The sequence below is a fragment of the Pelophylax lessonae genome (genome assembly GCF_965119305.1).
Source record: "Pelophylax lessonae genome assembly, chromosome: 3".
Lineage (NCBI taxonomy): Eukaryota > Metazoa > Chordata > Amphibia > Anura > Ranidae > Pelophylax > Pelophylax lessonae.
In genome coordinates this window covers 260,956,866-260,975,835 of record NC_138770.1, presented here as the reverse complement: position 1 = coordinate 260,975,835, position 18,970 = coordinate 260,956,866, and the positions used below count along the sequence as shown (strand labels likewise).

At 39.2% G+C, this 18,970-nt stretch overlaps 1 protein-coding gene across 1 annotated transcript in view; it reads left to right on the top strand.

Annotated features, from left to right (window-relative positions):
* Positions 1–18,970, top strand: part of WDR49 (WD repeat domain 49) — a 270,818-nt gene that overhangs the window by 197,158 nt on the left and 54,690 nt on the right. The window contains exons 13-14 of the mRNA XM_082251290.1: positions 15,205–15,392; positions 16,971–17,168. Coding sequence (XP_082107416.1) covers positions 15,205–15,392; positions 16,971–17,168 — 386 coding nt within the window. The remainder of the gene's footprint in view (positions 1–15,204; positions 15,393–16,970; positions 17,169–18,970) is intronic.

The window sequence follows — 18,970 nt, the reverse complement described above, 5'->3', positions numbered from 1 at the left end:
TCTCCTCCCCACCTCGTCCAAGCAGGAAATGCTTTGCAGTCAATTAGCAAAATGCAATGTGTTCTCTAAATGGCAGCCATGCCAAGTGAGTGACCCCCTATTGATACTATGCAGAAGGGCAGGCACTTGTCATGGCATCCAGAAGATCTTGGGCATCACCTTAGTAGCTCAGGCTACTACAATGATTTACATCTTCCACAAAGGCTGATCAGGTATTACAGATGCTTACTTACACTGTGTCAAACTGGCCCAATGTAAGTGTCAAAAGATATCACGGATGAAATTTAGTGTGCCAAAGTAGACTGTGGTTGTGGATAAAAATGAGGGATGTATGTACTCCCATAGACGATGCAATTTAATAAAAAAAAAAACACACACACAATGGTGTACAGGCAGGGAGAAGTAAGGCAACGCGTTTCACATGACTAGCGTGCTTTGTCAAAACCAACTAGAATGTGGTTGTGTAATTTGTGTTAAAAAGTCACTTGTAGTCTGCATTAGAAGCTTGTGTAACAAGGTGGCATAGCAGGAGCACATTGGGAGATAGGAACACAGAAATTGTCACCCTTCAACAGGAAGTGCCTGAACATGGACCTTCATGGCAGGATAAACAGGTTTTATTCTCATGTAGGTTTAAAAACAGATCTAAAAACACTGAAAATGGCTTTTGAAATTACATTACCAGGTTAAAGAGTATTTATGACCATTTATATTTTTTAGGTTTCAGATAGAGTAGGAAAGGATTAAAATGCTGACTGCGTTCCCTCTAGGTTGATTGTGATCTTTATCTGTCCTTTATCTGACCATTATCAGAAAGAATGAAAGTGAAGGGGAATCCAAATCTTCTGATGGGGAGAGCTTTTCAATTAACAACTGGATTTTCTCTTTCTTCTTGTTGTGTGTTCTGGACAAATGAGGGTAAATATCCCCAGTGGGACACATACAACAAAAATCAAACGGACAGGGATTTTTACCATTCCCAATTCTATCAAAAAAATAATAAAAACAAGTTTAGCTACACATACACTTTAAGACATATATGACATTTTTTTGACTGGGTAGATATACATTTTAATAAAGTGTGTTTACTTATTCTAAATTGCATATGTTTAATAACCAAAACTTACCTTTACTAAGAAAAAAGCAAAACCTCCACTGCCTTCTATTGGTCTATTCAACAATGCATTGCGAAAATATAGTAGAAAAGGCCATGGCCCATAGCAACCCATCAGAATACTCTTTGCTTCACTGAAATACCCCTTTTGTGTTAATCCATACACAATTCTGACCCTCATTGACTAATTATTCAGTGCTTCAGTGGTCCAAAGTATTAGAGAAAAGATGAAAAACACAAGCTTGCTAAAGAAAGCCACTGTAAAATGACCTAAAATCTAACTCCAGGCAAGACTTTTTTTTCTTGTTAGATTTAGGAAGGGTAATACCTTGACCAGATTGACTATGTGATACAATAGGGCTCTGACTACGGATGGCAGGTAAAAAGATTCAGCTTTTCTCTGTATATTGTAGTCATCAGCTACACATATTTTTCTTGTAACTAATAAAATCCCAGTCATATAGCTTTATTTACATGTGACAAGTCATAGGTTTATTTACACATTGTAGCATTATTCTAAAGCAGGTTAGAATCAATAAAACAATGACAAGGATACAACAACAAAAAAAAAAATGATAGTTTGGTGATAAAAATGATCATTATTATACTTTTTTGATTACAGCTAAATTATAAAATACATCAACAAACCAACATTGATATAGGGGGGGGGGGGGGGAGTACTGAGCTTCAAGGGTGATGTGTAATATAAAGTGTCTCAGGAATAAGTAATAATAAATAAATTAATAGATAAATAATTCCACTTTTTTCTAATGTGTTAATTAAATATAGTAAAATAAATCATATAATCATAAAATAAAGTGCTGATATTGGTGAATGTGTAAAATCATTTACAAATCTGTATCATAAAACCATATACCATATTTTCTTTAGATAATAAACAAATGCATAGCCAAATATCAACAAAGTGCTTATGGTGATTCCGCATATGAGTAAAATTCTATAAAGTTGATAATCATGTGCCAATAAAGTGCTCTGTGCAAATTAGTGGCTTCTTTAAATTATATTTCTTAATGTATAACAAATGTGATTAGATGCCGCAACGTCACTTCCGGTGCTCTGCCCTACGCGTTACGTCACGACCACATGTGACTGCTTCAGGGGGACGGGAAGGATTAGTCCCGCAGCAGATAGACGCACAGTAGCGGTTTTATATGTGAGTGGCTACGTTTTTTTGAATAAAATTGTTTGGCAATACTACACTATATTGGCCCCCTTATTTTGAGATCCGTGGTACTACCAGTGAACCCATAATTGGATCCCTGCAAGGAGGAGCACCCCACCATCCCTTTTACCTATTCTATAGATTCAGAGAAAGAGAGGAGAAAGGAGTGGATCCCTTAATAGATCTTAAAGGCACATTACCTGAGGCATGGAGGTGAGCATTTAGCACACCTAGAGGTGAAGAGCACCTTTATGCACAAAATATAGAGGTGGAAGAAGTTACTTTAATACACAGAAGAGGAAGATTCACGTTATTATTATTGTTTGGGACACTTGAGCACTTTTTGATGCATACAGGCATCTAATCACATTTGTTATACATTGAGAAATATAATTTAAAGAAGTCACTAATTTGCACAGAGCACTTTATTGGTACATGATTATCAACTTTATAGAATTTTACACATATGCGGAATCAACATAAGCACTTTGTTGATATTTGGTTATGCTGCTGCATTTATTTATTATCTAAAGAAAATATGGTATATGGTTTTATGATACAGATTTGTATATGATTTTCCACATTCACCAGTATCAGCACTTTATTTTATGATTATATGATTTATTTTACTATATTTAATTAACAAATTAGAAAAAGTGGAATTATTTATCAATTTATTTATTTATTATTATTTATTACTGAGACACTTTATGCTACACATCACCCTTGAAGCGCGGTACCCCCCCCCCCCTCCTTTATCTAATTTCTGTAACAGTGTGGTTAACAGCAACAGTACTAGCACTAGCGGCATCGAGGGTACATATACTCATTCACCTCACAGGACAGTGCGAGAATCACACCCACATATATAAAACAACATTGATAATCTGTTAATCATATTGCGAAATTGGTAATAGGAAGTCTCAGTTTAGAGAAATAAATGACCTATATACCTCAAACACAACTTGTATACCAAAGCAGCATGCCAAATAGCAGGTTTGTAATTCATTTATTTTGTGGAAATATAAAAATCTGACCCATGTTTTTAATTAATTTGCTTTGATATTGTTCACTTTGAAGAGAACAGCGTTCATTAAGTCAGAGGTACTTTCAAGATCTCTTAATTTTATTGATTTGAAATAATGAGGAAAGAATTTTAGTAGCGGCAGACACTGTGACTTTGCAAGGAGAACACAGCGGTGTACAATGACCCCACACACTGTGCATAATCTCATTTGTACAAACCTGGCTGAGCAGCCTTCTTTTCAGAAGTGTATAATTGGTAAGTTTACAGAAACACTGGAGACATACTGTCATAACACAAAAACATGCACTGAAGAGGAATAAACAAAACTAAAACAACCAAAAAACAGTCATGAAAATACATTATTAAGAGCTGCTTGAGTCAATTTTCTGAACCGATGAAGATGGCGAGTGAAGTTTTTCCCATTTTTTCACATCATTTTATAAAGTTTGTTTGCTTATGCAGCTTTTGGTGTTTCTTTTTGGCAATGAAGAACTCTAATTTAAAGGGTTAGTATACCTTTGTAAAAATGTCAAGAATCTCCAGTAGGTGACAAAAATCAAGCAGCTTTTAAAAAGCTTTGTTAAAGTGTTACTAAACCCACAACAGTAAAATCAGTGTGTATATGCAGTAAAGCATGCTTGCTATACTCACTGTGAAACCTAAGGGGTAATCCTCTGCATTGTGTAAAAAGGCTGTTTGATCCTGTCTTCTCTGATCCTCCCCTTCTTCCACTGCCCCTAATCCATCTGCTGATAGAACAGAGCCTTTGGGGTAAGCAGCACATGCTCAGTTTGGTGTGTATTGCTAGAGAGGTTTTTTTTTTTTTTTTTCTTGGGAGAGTGCATTTGATCAGCACAGGGCCAATCAGCACTGTCTAGACAGAGGGACAGGGGTCCTGCAGCCTCATAGGTCATTCAGGGGAGAATGAAAACTCCTCCTACAAGCTTTAACAAGACACTGATAGAAGCCACACGACTGCTATATACTGCTGATGGGAAAAGGTATTTAGCAGTTTATTTTTACTAAAATAATTGCATTTCCATGTTCTGTGTACTGTGGGAGGCCAGATATAGTGAATGCAGGGTTTTGGGTTTAGTAACACTTTAAGGTATCTGTGATACTTGTAGGCCATTTTTACTTCCACTGTAGCCTGCCTGAAAAACCCCCAAAGTTCTGCATAACTTTGTTCTCCTGTTGGAAGGGTGAGCTAGCCATTGGACACTAGATCCCAGTATCACAGTAGCAAGTGCTGCCCTTTTTCAGAGCCCTGTGAATGCAATGTGCTCTCTGTTCTGTCGCAGCCACAGCAACATAAAGAGGATGCACTGTGCATGTGCAGGGCTCTGAACAAGGATGGCACTGAATTTTGTGATGCTGCGGGCTAGCATCCAAAAGCTGGCTAGTCCTCAAAACAGGGGACAAAGAAGATATGAAGAACATTGAGAGTTTTTCAGGCAGGACAGAACTGGAGCTATTCAGAATATCGGGGGCTTTTCAAGCAAGCTATGATGGGGATGCAAATGGCTCAATGATATGGCAGATATATTAATAAAGATTTTTTAAAGCTGCTTAGTTTATTGTTACCCACTGGGGCTTCTTGATAGCATAGGCTGATTATTTACTAAGGTAAGCTAACCGTCCAACCCCTTTGCACTGGCAGGAGCCAGAGCTCCAAATGTGCTGTGATGCCTGATGCCGCTAGGAGAGGCTCCTGATCATGTGATTGGCTGCACAGGGCTAATGTCATTGGAGCTCATCATACCTGTTCCCGATCCTTGGTACTTGGCTGTAAGCTGTCTGTGACAGCTAAGCAACTGTTCTCTTGTGACAGCCAGGCAACTGTTCTAGGGGTACTGATGGAGCACACCCCAGAAAAAGATAGTGATGCATATACTTAGCTGCTGGACGTTAAGGTCCACCCTGCCACCACATACTGTAAATGTGAATAGCTGTAGGAAAAGCAGACCTTTTACCCAGATAATAATGTTTTCTCCAAAGCTTTCTCTGCCTATAAATGTAACTAAAATTGTCCATATATTTAGCTGCTAATTGTCTGCCTCGTTGATGCATACAGTTCTGAGAAGTACATATTTGGAAGCTTTTAGTTTTAATTATAGGTAGGGCATAGCAAGGTGAAAACATCAATATCTATGTGTAATTTTAAAAATGAGTACATTGTTTTTAACCTAATTCTGATAAATACATGCAGCAGGAAAATATATATGTACTCTTTTCTTCTTCGGGTATATCTTGCCTGAATAACATTAAATTAGCGATAGAATAATTTTAAATGTCAGCACAGTAGTCAAGCAACTAGCTACGGAAACTTATCCAACCTGTATTTTAGAGGAAACCTGTATTGAGGCAGTATTAAACCTGAATGTATCCTAAAATTAATAGGAGGGGTTTGTTTTCCTGAGAGCAGTCATAGAATTCTGACAAGTACCCAATCTCAACCCCCCCCCCCCCCCCCCCTGCTGTGGCACAATTTGAGGTTGAGACAGATCCTTTTAGCCTCCTTTATGACAATTCCCCTTCTGGCCTAGGCAAGAGGAGCAGAAGTTTGGCCTCATGCATGCGCAGTAGAGAGCCGGCTGAGAAACAGCAGAGAGTCACAGCTGACTTCCCACAAACAAGATGGCGGCGCCGGGGCCCAAAGATAGGCAAAGAACCAGCATTGGTGATGACAACGCTGGACTTTTGGATACGTGTCCGTTTATTAAAAGTCAGCAGCTACAATATTTGTAGCGGCTGACTTTTAATCTTTTTACAAAAAAAACTGCTGCTGATGACTGCTGACCTGTCATACTGATGCAATGGCTTCAGAAATGTATTAGTGACTGATTTGGAACAAGTATACAGCAGTAATCCGGCTCTGAGTTTTCTACAAGCTCAGGATCAGTAACTTTGTAAAGATTAATGCCACAGACAGCCGGGAACTAGGATTTTCAGAATGAGAATACCAGTGGAGGCCTCTGTAAAGAGTGCATGCTTTCTTTAGCACAGCAGTTCTTTTAGTTCTTTTACTATCCCCATAGCTAAGAAAACTGATTTACTATACCATCTAAATTACTGGGACATAAAGCACAACACTAACTTTAAGCACACGTCATTTTAAATCATAAAGGACAAACTTGCAAAATAAAATTAGTAACAATGGAGAAGATCTTGACTGCCACATAGCCTTGAAAATTAGGGATATCTATCCAAGCATCGTTATTAAAATATGCCATCGGCTGGACAGCCTTTTTGTACAGAATTGTATTTTGTAGTTGAATTCTCATCCTGTTCTTACCTTGCCTCTGGCTCACCACTTCTCGCCAAATTGTTTTCTTCATGTCATCGAAACTTTCCTGCTTCAATGCCAACTTTTCTCCTTTTTGTTTTCCTTTCATGCAAAACATTGATTTCTCAGCTTTCTCGCTTTAACTAATGGTTATGCTGCATAATTTATAGAAAATATTCTGTTACTTGGCTATGTAGCTATGAGACTTTGGAAACCAACTTGACTATAACTTACAGTTCTTGTTATTTCCCCACAATTAAAATCTATTATATATACACAACTGCATCTCATAAAATTAGAATATCATCAAAAAGTTAAATTATTTCAGTAATGCAGTTCAAAAAGTGAAACTCATATATTTTATATAGATGTGTTACACACAGAGTGATATATTTCAAGCATTTCTTTATTTTAATTTTGATGATTATGGCTTACAGCTAGTGAAAACGCAAAATTCAGTATCTTGGAAAATTAGAATATTACATAAGACCCCCAAAAAAAAAAACAAAAAACAAAGGTTGGTAATACAGAAAAGTTAGCTTACTGAAAAATATGTCCATGTACAGTATGATATGCATTCAATACTTTTTGGGGCTCCTTTTGCATGAATTACTGCATCAATGCAGCATGGCACGGAGGCGATCAGCCTGCAGGACTGCTGAGGTATTATCGAAGCCCAGGTTGCTTTGATAGTGGCCTTCAGCTCGTCTGCATTGTTGGGTCTGTTGTCTCTTATATTCCTCTTGACAGTACCCTACAGATTATTTATGGGGTTTAGGTCAAGCGAGTTTGTTGGCCAATCAAGCACAGTGATACCATGATCATTAAACAAGGTATTGCCACTTTTGGCAGTGTGTGTAAGCCAATCTTCACTATGAGAGTGATTTGGCCACACCCACTATCTAATATGGCATATTGGATATTCTCAGATCTACTAATTCCTCACTGACTGTGGAAAATTTTGCATTTCATTTGGAAATCAAGGTCCCAGAGTCTGGAGTGGAGATGCACAGAATCCAAGTTGCATGAGGTCCAGTGTGAAGTGTCCACAGTCATTGATGATTTGGGGAGCCATGTCATCTGCTGCTGTTGGTCCACAGTGTTTAATCTAGTCTAAAGTCAGCGCAGTCCTCTACCAGGAAATTCTAGAGCACTTCATGCTTCCCTCTGCTGACCAGCCTTATGGAGATGCTGATTTCATTTTCCAGCAGGACTTGATACCTGCCCACACTGCCAAAAGTACCACTACCTGGTTTAATGATCACAGTATCACTGTGCTTGATTGGCCAGCAAACTCGTATGAGTGTGGTGGTTACACTTGGGACTATTTATGGTCACTTAAAGAAATGAATTGTTGTAGAATTTATTGGATGAGCACGTTTTTTATTTCTTTACTATTTGGTTGATCATTGTGTTGTTCACTAGATAGCATTGAGTTTCAAGCTTCACAGTTTTAGAACGTGGCAATTTATACGTATTTTGTATTTTTGTATTTCACACATTTAGCCAACTGCCCACTTTGTGAGCATAGTCAATAAAGAGGGTCTTGCATCATGCTATAAGGCTTGTAGTGTGTCACCTTTCCCCCCTTTGTTTAGACAAAATAGAGCCTGGGGGTACACTGAAGGGATTGTTGGACGAAAATAAACCTCATTGGGACCAGCAATAAAAGCCCCCAGCAATGCACAATAATAATGAAATCAGTAGATCTGAGAATATCCAATAAGTGGGTGTGGCCAAATCGCTCTCATAGTGGGAATTTGGTTAAAAAAAAAAACTGAGTTTACTCTGCTCTAGATCAAAAGTGCATGGACATGTGCAGGGGGCAGGCTTATATAATGGACATGTGCAGGGGACAGGCTTGTATAATCTACAGAGTATACAGGATTAAGTAACACACATAGTACAGAGGTCAGAGTGTGTAATGCACATACTACAATGGTCAAGAGTAGGTAAGGGGTGCAGTGATAAAATAACCTCTGGCAACACTGTTTTCCTAATGCACACAGGACTCGTGTTCAGGAACAGATTGCCCCAGTATGAAATTACTAATATACACAATCTCAACAGCCTGCTCCACAACACAGTCTGGAAGTGGCTGAGGATTATAAGGGAGTCTCCCCCTTCCTCCATACAAACAGACACCCTAAGAATGGGGGTCTCCATCAGTGGGTCCCAATTTGTGTGACGTGCAAACAAATGGAGCTGACAAAAGATCACAGTGAAAAAACTAAACTGCTATAGCAGAGCTCTCAACCATCCCTCATTTGGAGAGACTGTTCCTCTTTTTAGACCAATTCCTTCTGTTCTTCGTGCAGCCTCAGTTGTCCCCTCTCTTTGGTCTGATCTATACATGTTGTACTATTTTACTACCAGAAGTTTTATGCTGTAATAAACTTATTGTCCAACCTCTATATTGCTGCATTTGTTATTTTGAAAAGCCAGTATAAGGGGAAAAATAGAGACCAAAAAAGCACTTGTGTGGTTTAGCCAATCATCTGCATCTTTGTGATCTGTGTAACTGGGAGGGATGTGTTCTTTGCCTACATAGTTTGTTCTAAGATGTGTCCCTCTTGATCATTTCAGAAAGTTGGGAGGTGCTGTGCGCTTTGGTCAAGAGCTCCATCTCTGTATTCGTTTTCAAAATTGTTTTACTTTGATTGCTGAGTCACTGCTTAGACAACAAGCGTATAGCCTGAAAGCAGCAAAGGGGTACAGTCACCCTACCCAGAGTCCTTTTAACATGGTGAGAGTGAAGAGACTGACCCCTGAACATGTTTTAGTTTAAGGGAACCTGTCTGCTCCTTCATCAGCACTGTTCAAAGCATATTCTATACAGACACAGCAGCACCGATGCTGTAAAAATAGGGCACCTTATTGTGCACTCTATATAGGAATTTAACTGGCAGCAGTCTAGCACTGAACATCTATGAGTGTCATCATGATCCCACCATCCCACAAAGCCCTCTGTCCAGTCCCAGCCACTAGGTCCACTTTTGTTCTTGTGCGGGTTTAGGCTGGGCGCTAATGCTAATGCAGCACCCCTCCCTCCTCCTATTATGGCAGCAAGCAGGGACTGTGTGTGACAGGCAGGGTACACCTGTGCAATGTACATGGCTCAAATCATTCGATGCATCAACATCACACAACTTTGTTTACAAACATTTCGTAATAGATCCAGAGATCTGAGCTGCCAGGTGAAATAGAAGAGCCAGTACTGCCAATAAATCTATAGCACACTGATGCACCCTTTGGCTCAGCCACTGTAAGGGACATAGAATCAAGAAGGCATTCAGTAATCATGGGTTTTTCTTCTGAAATACATTGATGGATCATTTCAGGGACAAAGCAAGGTATCTGAAAATGCATTTATGGACCACTGTATTTTTTTTACTAATCATGAGAGTAAATAGTATCCAGTCAGCTGTCATCACCCTCAATTCTAAATATTTAACCACTTTACCACCGGAGGATTTTGCTGTCTTACGTCCAGGCCACTTTTTGCTTTTCAGCACTGTGCGACTTTAACTGACAATTGCGCGGTCATGCAACACCGTACCCAAACTAAATTTATGTCCTTTTTTCCCCCACAAACAGAGCTTTCTTTTGGTGGTATTTGATCACTTGTGCGATTTTTACTTTTTGCGCTATAAACAAAAAAAGAGCGACAATTTTGAAAAAATAACAATATTTTTCACATTTTTTATATGAAATTCCTCCCCAAAAAAATTTAAAAATCAAAATTTTTTATCATTGTAGCCCAATTTGTTTTCTGCTACATATTTTTGGTAAAAAAAAAATCGCAATAAGCGCATTTTGATTGGTTTGCGCAAAAGTTATTGCGTTTACTAACTAAGGGAAAGATTTCTGTCACTTTTGGTGTTTTTTTTTAACGAGTAATGGCGGCGATCTGCGATTTTTTTGCAGGACTGCGACATTGCGGCGGACAGATCAGACCCATGACTGACATTTTTGACACTTTTGGGGGTACCAGTGACATTACTACAGTAATCAGTGCTATACATATGCACTGTTACTGTAAAAATGACACTGGCAGGGAAGGGGTTAATTTTTATTGGTGATCAAGGGGTTAATGTATGCCTGGTGCTTACTGACGTGTGTGGGGGGAGGTGACTGAGTGACACAGGGACAGATCGCAGGTTCAGCTATGCTGAACCCTGCAATCTGACCCTGCCTGTCACTTAGGAGATCCACACTCAATTCCCCGATGATCACGGAGGAGCGGCGGTGATCACCGCCGCTTCTCCCCTGGCCCGATTCCCGCTGTAACTGAATACAGCGGGAGCGAGCCTCCGGCGGCGCCCGCGCGCCACCGAGAGAGGGGAATGTCTGCCGATGTAGGTCTACGTCGCCAGACGATAACGAACCACTTTGCCGCAGTACAGTCAACGTGACTGGTTGGCAAGTGGTTAAAGCTGAAGCTTAATTTGGTCATATGTTACCTTCCCTTGTTTCCCCGTTCCCCTCTCATTAACACACTTATGAATTTTTAAATAAAACCTTTACATTTTTAAAACATACCTTTTTTTAGTCCCATGATATCATTATTGGGTCAAAATCCGGCCCCTCGTAAATAACTTCAACCAGAAGTTTGCAGCCTTGTATACTCCCCAACAAGCTGTCTGCATTGATGATTCCCTGATTAAATTTTCTGGCCGCCTTGCTTTCAAACAGTTTCTCCCCAGCAAGCAGATATGGGGTCAAGATGTATAAGCTCAGTGACAGGGCAACAGGCTATACATGTAGTTTCGGGATTTACGAGGGAAGAGATAGCAATGTGGAGCCTTCTAACTGCTCAGACTACATGTGGAGCAGTAGCAAGATTATTTGGGACTTGGTGTCACCCTTATTCGCAAACCATTTATTTGTGGACAATTATTACACAGGCAACTTTTTAGTCACCTTTTTGATTTTGGAATTGCCTCATGTGGCACCATGCGACCTAATCACCGGGGCTTTCCCCAACAGCTTGTAGATTCCCGACTTAGACGCGGGAGAGAGCCTGCTTGAAGTGTAATAAATTGCTTGCAGTGAAGTGGAGGGATACAGGGAATGTTTTCGTTCTGTCCTCCATTCAAGCAGATACAACAGTCCTAATTGCAACTGCGACTAGTGTTGTTGAGAAGCCCCTCTGTGTCCACGAATACAACCTTAACATGGGAAGGGTGGACTTTAATGACCAGATGATGGCACCACACTTAATTGCCCATAAGGCCAGACGCTGGTACAAAAAAAATGTCTGTATACTTATTCCAATTGGCTGTGCTGAAAGCTTATGTGCTATACAAAGCCTCAGGAAGAAGTGGATCCTTCCTAAAATTCCAGGAAGAGATCATCACAGCCCTTCTGTATCCAGATGGTGCTGTGCCCCAAATTCACAATTCAGACGCAGTGGGTCGGCTGCATGAGAGGCATTTTCCGGATATCCTCTCTAGTACCCCTACCCAAAGAGCACCCGAAAGAAGATGTTGTGCCTGTAGAAAGTGCGGATATAGGCATGACACCCGTTTTTTTTGTTCCTCCTGTCCTGGCCAACCTGGTCTCTGCATCGGGGACTGTTTCCGTCGCTACTACACACTAGTAGAGTATTAGTATTGGGTACAGCACAGCACAGTCTACGGCATACTTTTTTACTCAAAAGATGTTAGCTATCGCATTTTGAGAGACCCTAGCCTGGAACAGTTTTCTTACAGTTACTAAAAAAGTGTAAAAAAAAGTTACAAAAATAAAAAATACAAAATTAAAAAATGTAAAAATAAAAAATACAAAAATAGTTGTCTGTTTGTTGAGTTAATTATCTGTTCTTACTCTACATTTCTACTCTTTCTACTTTTACTGTACTTTATAATATACTGTTATACTGTTATGTTTTAATGTTACTGTTTTTCATTGTTAACCATAGTTTTCTTTACAGATACCACATATGTACTGTACTGTATGCTATTATAATGTAATGTTTTATTGTTGCTATGTTTTTCGTTGTTAACCATAATTTTCTTTGCACATATCACCATTCCACTGTTTTGCTGCACTGTATACTATTATATTAGAATGTTTTATTGATACTGTGTTTTATTGTTAACTATTGTTTGCTTTGCAGGTACGCCCATCAGCTGCACCATTGATTTATTTATTCTGACAGCAACAGCGTTTGCTCTCAGCATATACGTAAACCAATGATTGCAGTGCTGTAGGAGGTGATTTCACCACTGCAGTTAAAAAAAAGAGCATATATGGCGAAGCATAGGGGATGGGGTGGACACGGATCTCCCGTTTGCATTGCCATATATTTTTTAACACTTTTCTTGCCAGAAATTTCTTCATCCACATTGATCAGTGCAAATGGAGGAATCTGCTATGTTCTTTTTTTTCCTTCATCCCATGGGCTGAAGGAAAAAAGAAGAACATTGCATGTATGCCCATCATTAGAAGTGGGTGGATGCTGGGAGGTCTAATGGTGGGCATACCACACACTTTTTTTACAGCCAGCTGTCAGCTTTCATGTAAAAGCAATCCTAGCAGATAATTAACCACTAGACTGCTTTTACAATCACAATTTTGTTCTGTAGGGCATCTGCTTTAAGAAAATATATCATGTTTGGGAGTTCAAAGTAACTTTCTAGTAAAAAAAAAAAAAATATTTTTTTCATGTAAACAAAAATTGTCAGAAAAGGCTTGGTCTTCAAGTGGTTAGAAGCATGGGTGATGTGTAGCATGAGCTTCTAATATTGGGCATAAAATGCCAGGACAGTTCAAACACCCCCAAATGACCCCTTTTTGGAAAGTAGACACCTCAAGCTATTTGCTGAGAGGCATTTTGAGTTCATGAAATATTTTATATTTAGCCAGTTTCGTGAAAATGTTTTTATTGTTTTTTTTTTTTTTAAGAAAATGAAGAAAGAAAAGGAATTTTTTTTTTCTTTTTTCAAATTGTAAAACTTTGTGACAAAAAGCGAGATCTGCAAAATACTCAAAATGCCTCTCAGCAAATAGCTTAGGGGGTCTACTTTTTTAAAAGGGGTAATTTGGGTTTTTTTTTGTGCTGTTTTCACATTTCATGGCCTCCTAAACTGTGATACAGTATCTCACAAAAGTGAGTACACCCCTCACATTTTTGTAAATATTTTATTATATATTTTCATGTGACAACACTGAAGAAATTACACTTTGCTACAATGTAAAGTAGTGAGTGTACAGCTTGTATAATAGTGTAAATTTTCTGTCCACCTCAAAATAACTCAAAACACAGCCATTAATGTCTAAACCGTTGGCAACAAAAGTGAGTACACCCCTAAGTGAAAATGTCCAAAATGGGCCAAAAGTGTCAAAATTTTGTGTGGCCACCATTATTTTCCAGCACTGCATTAACTTTCTTGGGCATGGAGTTCACCAGAGCTTCACAGGTTGCCACTGGAGTCCTCTTACACTCCTCCATGACGACATCACGGAGCTGGTGGATGTTAGAGACCTTGCGCTCCTCCACCTTCCGTTTGAGGATGCCTCACAGATGCTCAATAGGTTTTAGGTCTGGAGACATGCATGGCCAGTCCATCATCTTTACCCTCAGCTTCTTTAGCAAGGCAGTGGTCGTATTGGAGGTGTGTTTGGGGTCCTTATCATGTTGGAATACTGCCCTGCGGCCAATTCTCTGAAGGGAGGAGATCATTCTCTGCTTCAGTATGTCACAGTACATGTTGCCATTCATGGTTCCCTCAATGAACTGTAGTTCCCCAGTGTCGGCAGCACTCATGTAGCCCCAGACCATGACACTCCCACCCCCATGCTTGACTGTAGGCAAGACACACTTGACTTTGTACTCCTCACCTGGTTGCCGCCACACACGCTTGACACCATCTGAACCAAATAAGTTAATCTTGGTCTCATCAGACCACAGGACATGGTTCCAGTAATCCATGTCCTTAGTCTGCTTGTCTTCGGCAAGCTGTTTGCATGCTTTCTTGTGCATCATCTTTGCATCATCTTTATAGGAGGCTTCCTTCTGGGACAACAGCCATGCAGACCAATTTGATGCAGTGTGCGGCGTATGGTCTGAGCACTGACAGGCTGATCCCCCATGTATAATGTTTGCGCAAACCAATAAATATACGCTTATTGAGATTTTTTTTTTTTTATCAAAGATATGTAGCTAAATACATTTTGGCCTAAATGTATGACAAAAAATTGAGTTTATTGGATATTTTTTTTTAAGAAAAAGTAGAAATGTCATTTTGTTTTCTAAAAACTTTTATTTCTTTCCATTTATATTGCAAAAAATAAAAACCGCAGAGGTGATCAAATATCACCAAAAGAATGCTCTATTTGTGGGGGAAAAGGACATCAATTTCGTTTGGGTGGAGCATTGCATGACTGTGCAATTACCAGTTAAAGTCACGTAGTGCCAAATTGCAAAAAATGGCCTGATTTAAGGGGGTATACCTTCTGGTCCAGAAGTGGTTAAGTAATGTTCTTTTTATTGGCTGGACCAGGACAGTATGAAAAGGTGACAATTTTAAGAGATGCAACCAGCTATAATTTTTCTGTGCTATATCTCATTCTTAACTCTTTTGTTTCAGGTGGTGCGAACTTGGTGTCTTGTGGAGGATCTGGCTATGTTAGATTCTGGAACATATTTAGAAACCAGTTAATGGCAGAGTTTGTAGCTCATGAGGGAGCTAGTGTCATAGTTATGGCCATGGACAAAACAAACAATTATCTCATTACAGGCGATCTTGATGGGTGGATAAAAGTCTGGAACATTATGGTAAAGTACAAAAACTGTTCTGACTTTTTGTTTAAAGTAAACACGTCATATATATATAGTTAAACATATGACAGCAACCTAACATATATCTTGCAGGCACTGCAAGGATACAAATAGGCATTTTGCAGGCCCATGTTGAAGATAAAATTTGATTCCTTGGCATTTTGTTTGTGGTTGGGTGTGTGTGTGCCTATCAGTTTGTTAATGTTGTGAGCACATTGCAAGGTAATGTAGGTAGGTATCCTACATTCAGCATTTTCCATTATGTTTTTCATTGTAAAGTGCCTACTGAGTATCCTACATGCTGCATTTCCTTGTATTTTTTTTCAATAGTAATGTGCCCCCCCCCCCCCCCCCCCACATATCCTACATGCAGAATTTCCTAGTATTTCTTCCATGGCAAAGTTCCTATGCTGGTTGATTGTTGGTCCCAGCTTTGTAGAGACATCAATATTTTGGGGGCCGTAAGGGAAACTGTTATAAAGAAGAAGACAGACACACAAGGTTTTAGGGCTTTAACTAAAAAATTGTGTTGAGACATAAGCCAATGGGCGTAACAGACAACAATAAACTCTTAAACAGAAGCACAAATCCTTTCCAGCTCCATCCAAAACTATAATGGAAAAAAATAGTATGGCTGCTAATGGCCCATATAATACACATCAGTACTTTGTACTACTATTTATTTTTCTTGGAATGTAACAAACCAGGTAAACGTGACTGGCTCTAATATCTTCTGCTGTGATGCTTTTTCTACTGTTAAAAAGAAGAAGATAAACCACGATACATCAAAGATCATTTCAGATTCTGCCCATGGACATTGACATCTTTGATCAATTGTGGAGTGACAGCACAATGGTTGAAGGGGCACATTTTTTTCAGAGCATGTTTTCATAATCTTGTATCCGTTGTACTCATTTTTGTGATCTATTTTGTAATGTTGTTGTGGCCTGAAAGACTATAAAACACTGGTTACATTGACTGATGTTCTGTTATGTAATGCTGGCTGACCTTGAAAGAGGCATTCTAAAAATGAGCATGTACATGACTTCTTTATTGTTGTTATAAAAACCTTGAAGTAGAATCAGTAGAAAAATGGCTGCTCAGGCATCTTCTCACCCATCTACACCATTTATTGAATTATTTGGTAGTCATGTCCTTTTAGTATTTTTTTACATTGATAGTTTTCATGCAACTTCTAAAAACAAATCGGTATCACATCAAATTTGAAATTAATTCCATATATTCTAGAAATAGAGTTTCAGATTATGGAGTACTACAAATACAAAGATTGATTGTGTATGTTTGTGCAAGTTTGTGTATTCATCTGTAGACAGTGTAAATCATGGATCTCAGGGACTAAATATAATTTTGTTTTAGTTTAGCATAATTGCATCCAATATAGGCATTAAGGTTGCACCTTAGCAACCAGTATAGTATTTTCTATTTCTAAGTTCTGTTCTGCTACTGACTGCTAAAATATGTTTTTTTTTTAACTTCAATACCCATTTTGACTTAAACATAGGTCATTATTTTATAGTCTAATCACTGTATGCAATCCAATTCTATATGTTACAGGACTACTGCACTGAATACAGCGAACACAAGTGTGATGATCTCCCTTCCTTGGTTTCAACATTTCAGCCTCATAGTGACTGTGTCATACACATAGAAACTTGTACACACAGTCAATGTCTCCTGATCATCTCTTCATCCGCAGACTGCAGTATATGTGTCAGTGATGTGTATGGAAATCTACTTGGAGTGTTTGGACAGGTAAACATTCCTTCTTTTTTAAGAGTAGTTAAGCGGTATACAAAGGCAAAAGTGTCATATCACTTGGACAGAAAGTAAGGGAAAACCAAAATGTTGTATATTCACGAGTAGATGAATAGAGAAGTACCTTCCAATTGAGACGCTTATAGGGATAGTCAAAAAAACGATCAGAAGATAGAAAAAAAAAAAAAAATACAACAAGAAAGATCTGTCTAAGTGTAGGCTAAGATAGTGGAAGGTATAAGATTTTTTTTTTAACCACTTAAGCTCCGGAGGATTTGGCTGCTAAACGACCAGGGGGTATTTTGCGATTCAGCACTGTGTGACTTTAACGGACAATTGCGCGGTCGTGCGACGCTGTACCTAAACAAATTTGGCGTCCTTTTTTTTCCCACAAGTAGAGCTTTCTTTTGGTGGTATTTGATCACCTGTGCGATTTTTTGATCATGCGCTATAAACAAAAAAAGAGCGTCAATTTTGCAAAAATAGCAATATTTTTCACTTTTTTTTATATGAAATTCCCCCCAAAAAAAATGTAAAAATCAAAATTTTTTAACATTTTTGGCCAATTTGTTTTATGCTACATATGTTTGGTTAAAAAAATCGCAAAAAGCGTATTTTGATTGGTTTGCGCAAAAGTTATCGCGTTTACTAACAAAGGGAAAGATTTTTGTCATTTTTGTTGTTTTTTTTTTTAAACGCGTAATGGCGGCGATCTGCGATTTTCTTTGCGGTACTGCGACATTGCGGCGGACAGATCGGACCCTTGACTGACATTTTTGACACTTTTGGGGTTACCAGTGACATTACTACAGTAATCAGTGCTATATATATGCACTGTTATTGTAAAAATACACTGGTAGTGAAGGGGTTAACTTTGTTTGAGAGGGAGGGGCTGTGTGTGTCCCTAGGGGCGTGCTTTCTACTGTGATTGGCTGTGGCTTCAGCTGTATGCAGAGTGATCAACGGTTCTACATAGTAGAACCGTATGATCATCTCTCATACAGAGGGGAGAATGACAGGCAGCTTGTTTACACAAGCCGCCTGACTTTCTCCCTCTCCCCCGCCGATCGCAGAGTGGCCGGCGGACATCGGGTCCGCCGGTCAAACGCGCGGGGGGATCCGTGACCACGCGGGAGGGGGAGCGCGCCTCCGGGGGCGCGCGCTCGCTCCCTAGACCCTCACAAGCAAGCGATGTAGACCTACGTCAGTTTGCCTGTGAGGGGCTGACCGCCGACGTAGATAGTCGTGCGGCGGTCGGCAAGTGGTTAATTGACAAGGACATGGAACATCTAGTCACATCTACAGGTTTGCATGAACTCCGATAGGGGATCAGGAAACCAGTAGGATAGCTTTTGGAAAATATATCTGGATATAATCCTTGAATTGAGTATACAGTATGTATATCTTAATGCAGAGAATGGTGGATGATTGTTCTAGATAATAAAGATGAGGGCACATAGAACAGGTTTGTCCACCTCATTAGGAAATGTGTAATGTTTCTTTCACACTCATACAAACACACACATCCACACTCCCTTGCCCTTTTTTGGCCGAATGGCTGTTTACCAAGAAATGTGTTTTTAGATGGCATACAAAGTTTCAGATTTAATCTACTTGCAAACATGGGGATGGCATACAACCTTTCTACAGATAGTGTTGTTAATGAAAATTAAATGAAAAATCCTTGTGTTGGAAGACAGGAGGGATCTGACCCTTTTTCTTTTGCCTATGTACAGACATCAGACATCAAATTAAAGCTGTACAGCATTTCCTGTTTATTCTGTACATGGAATTTCTGA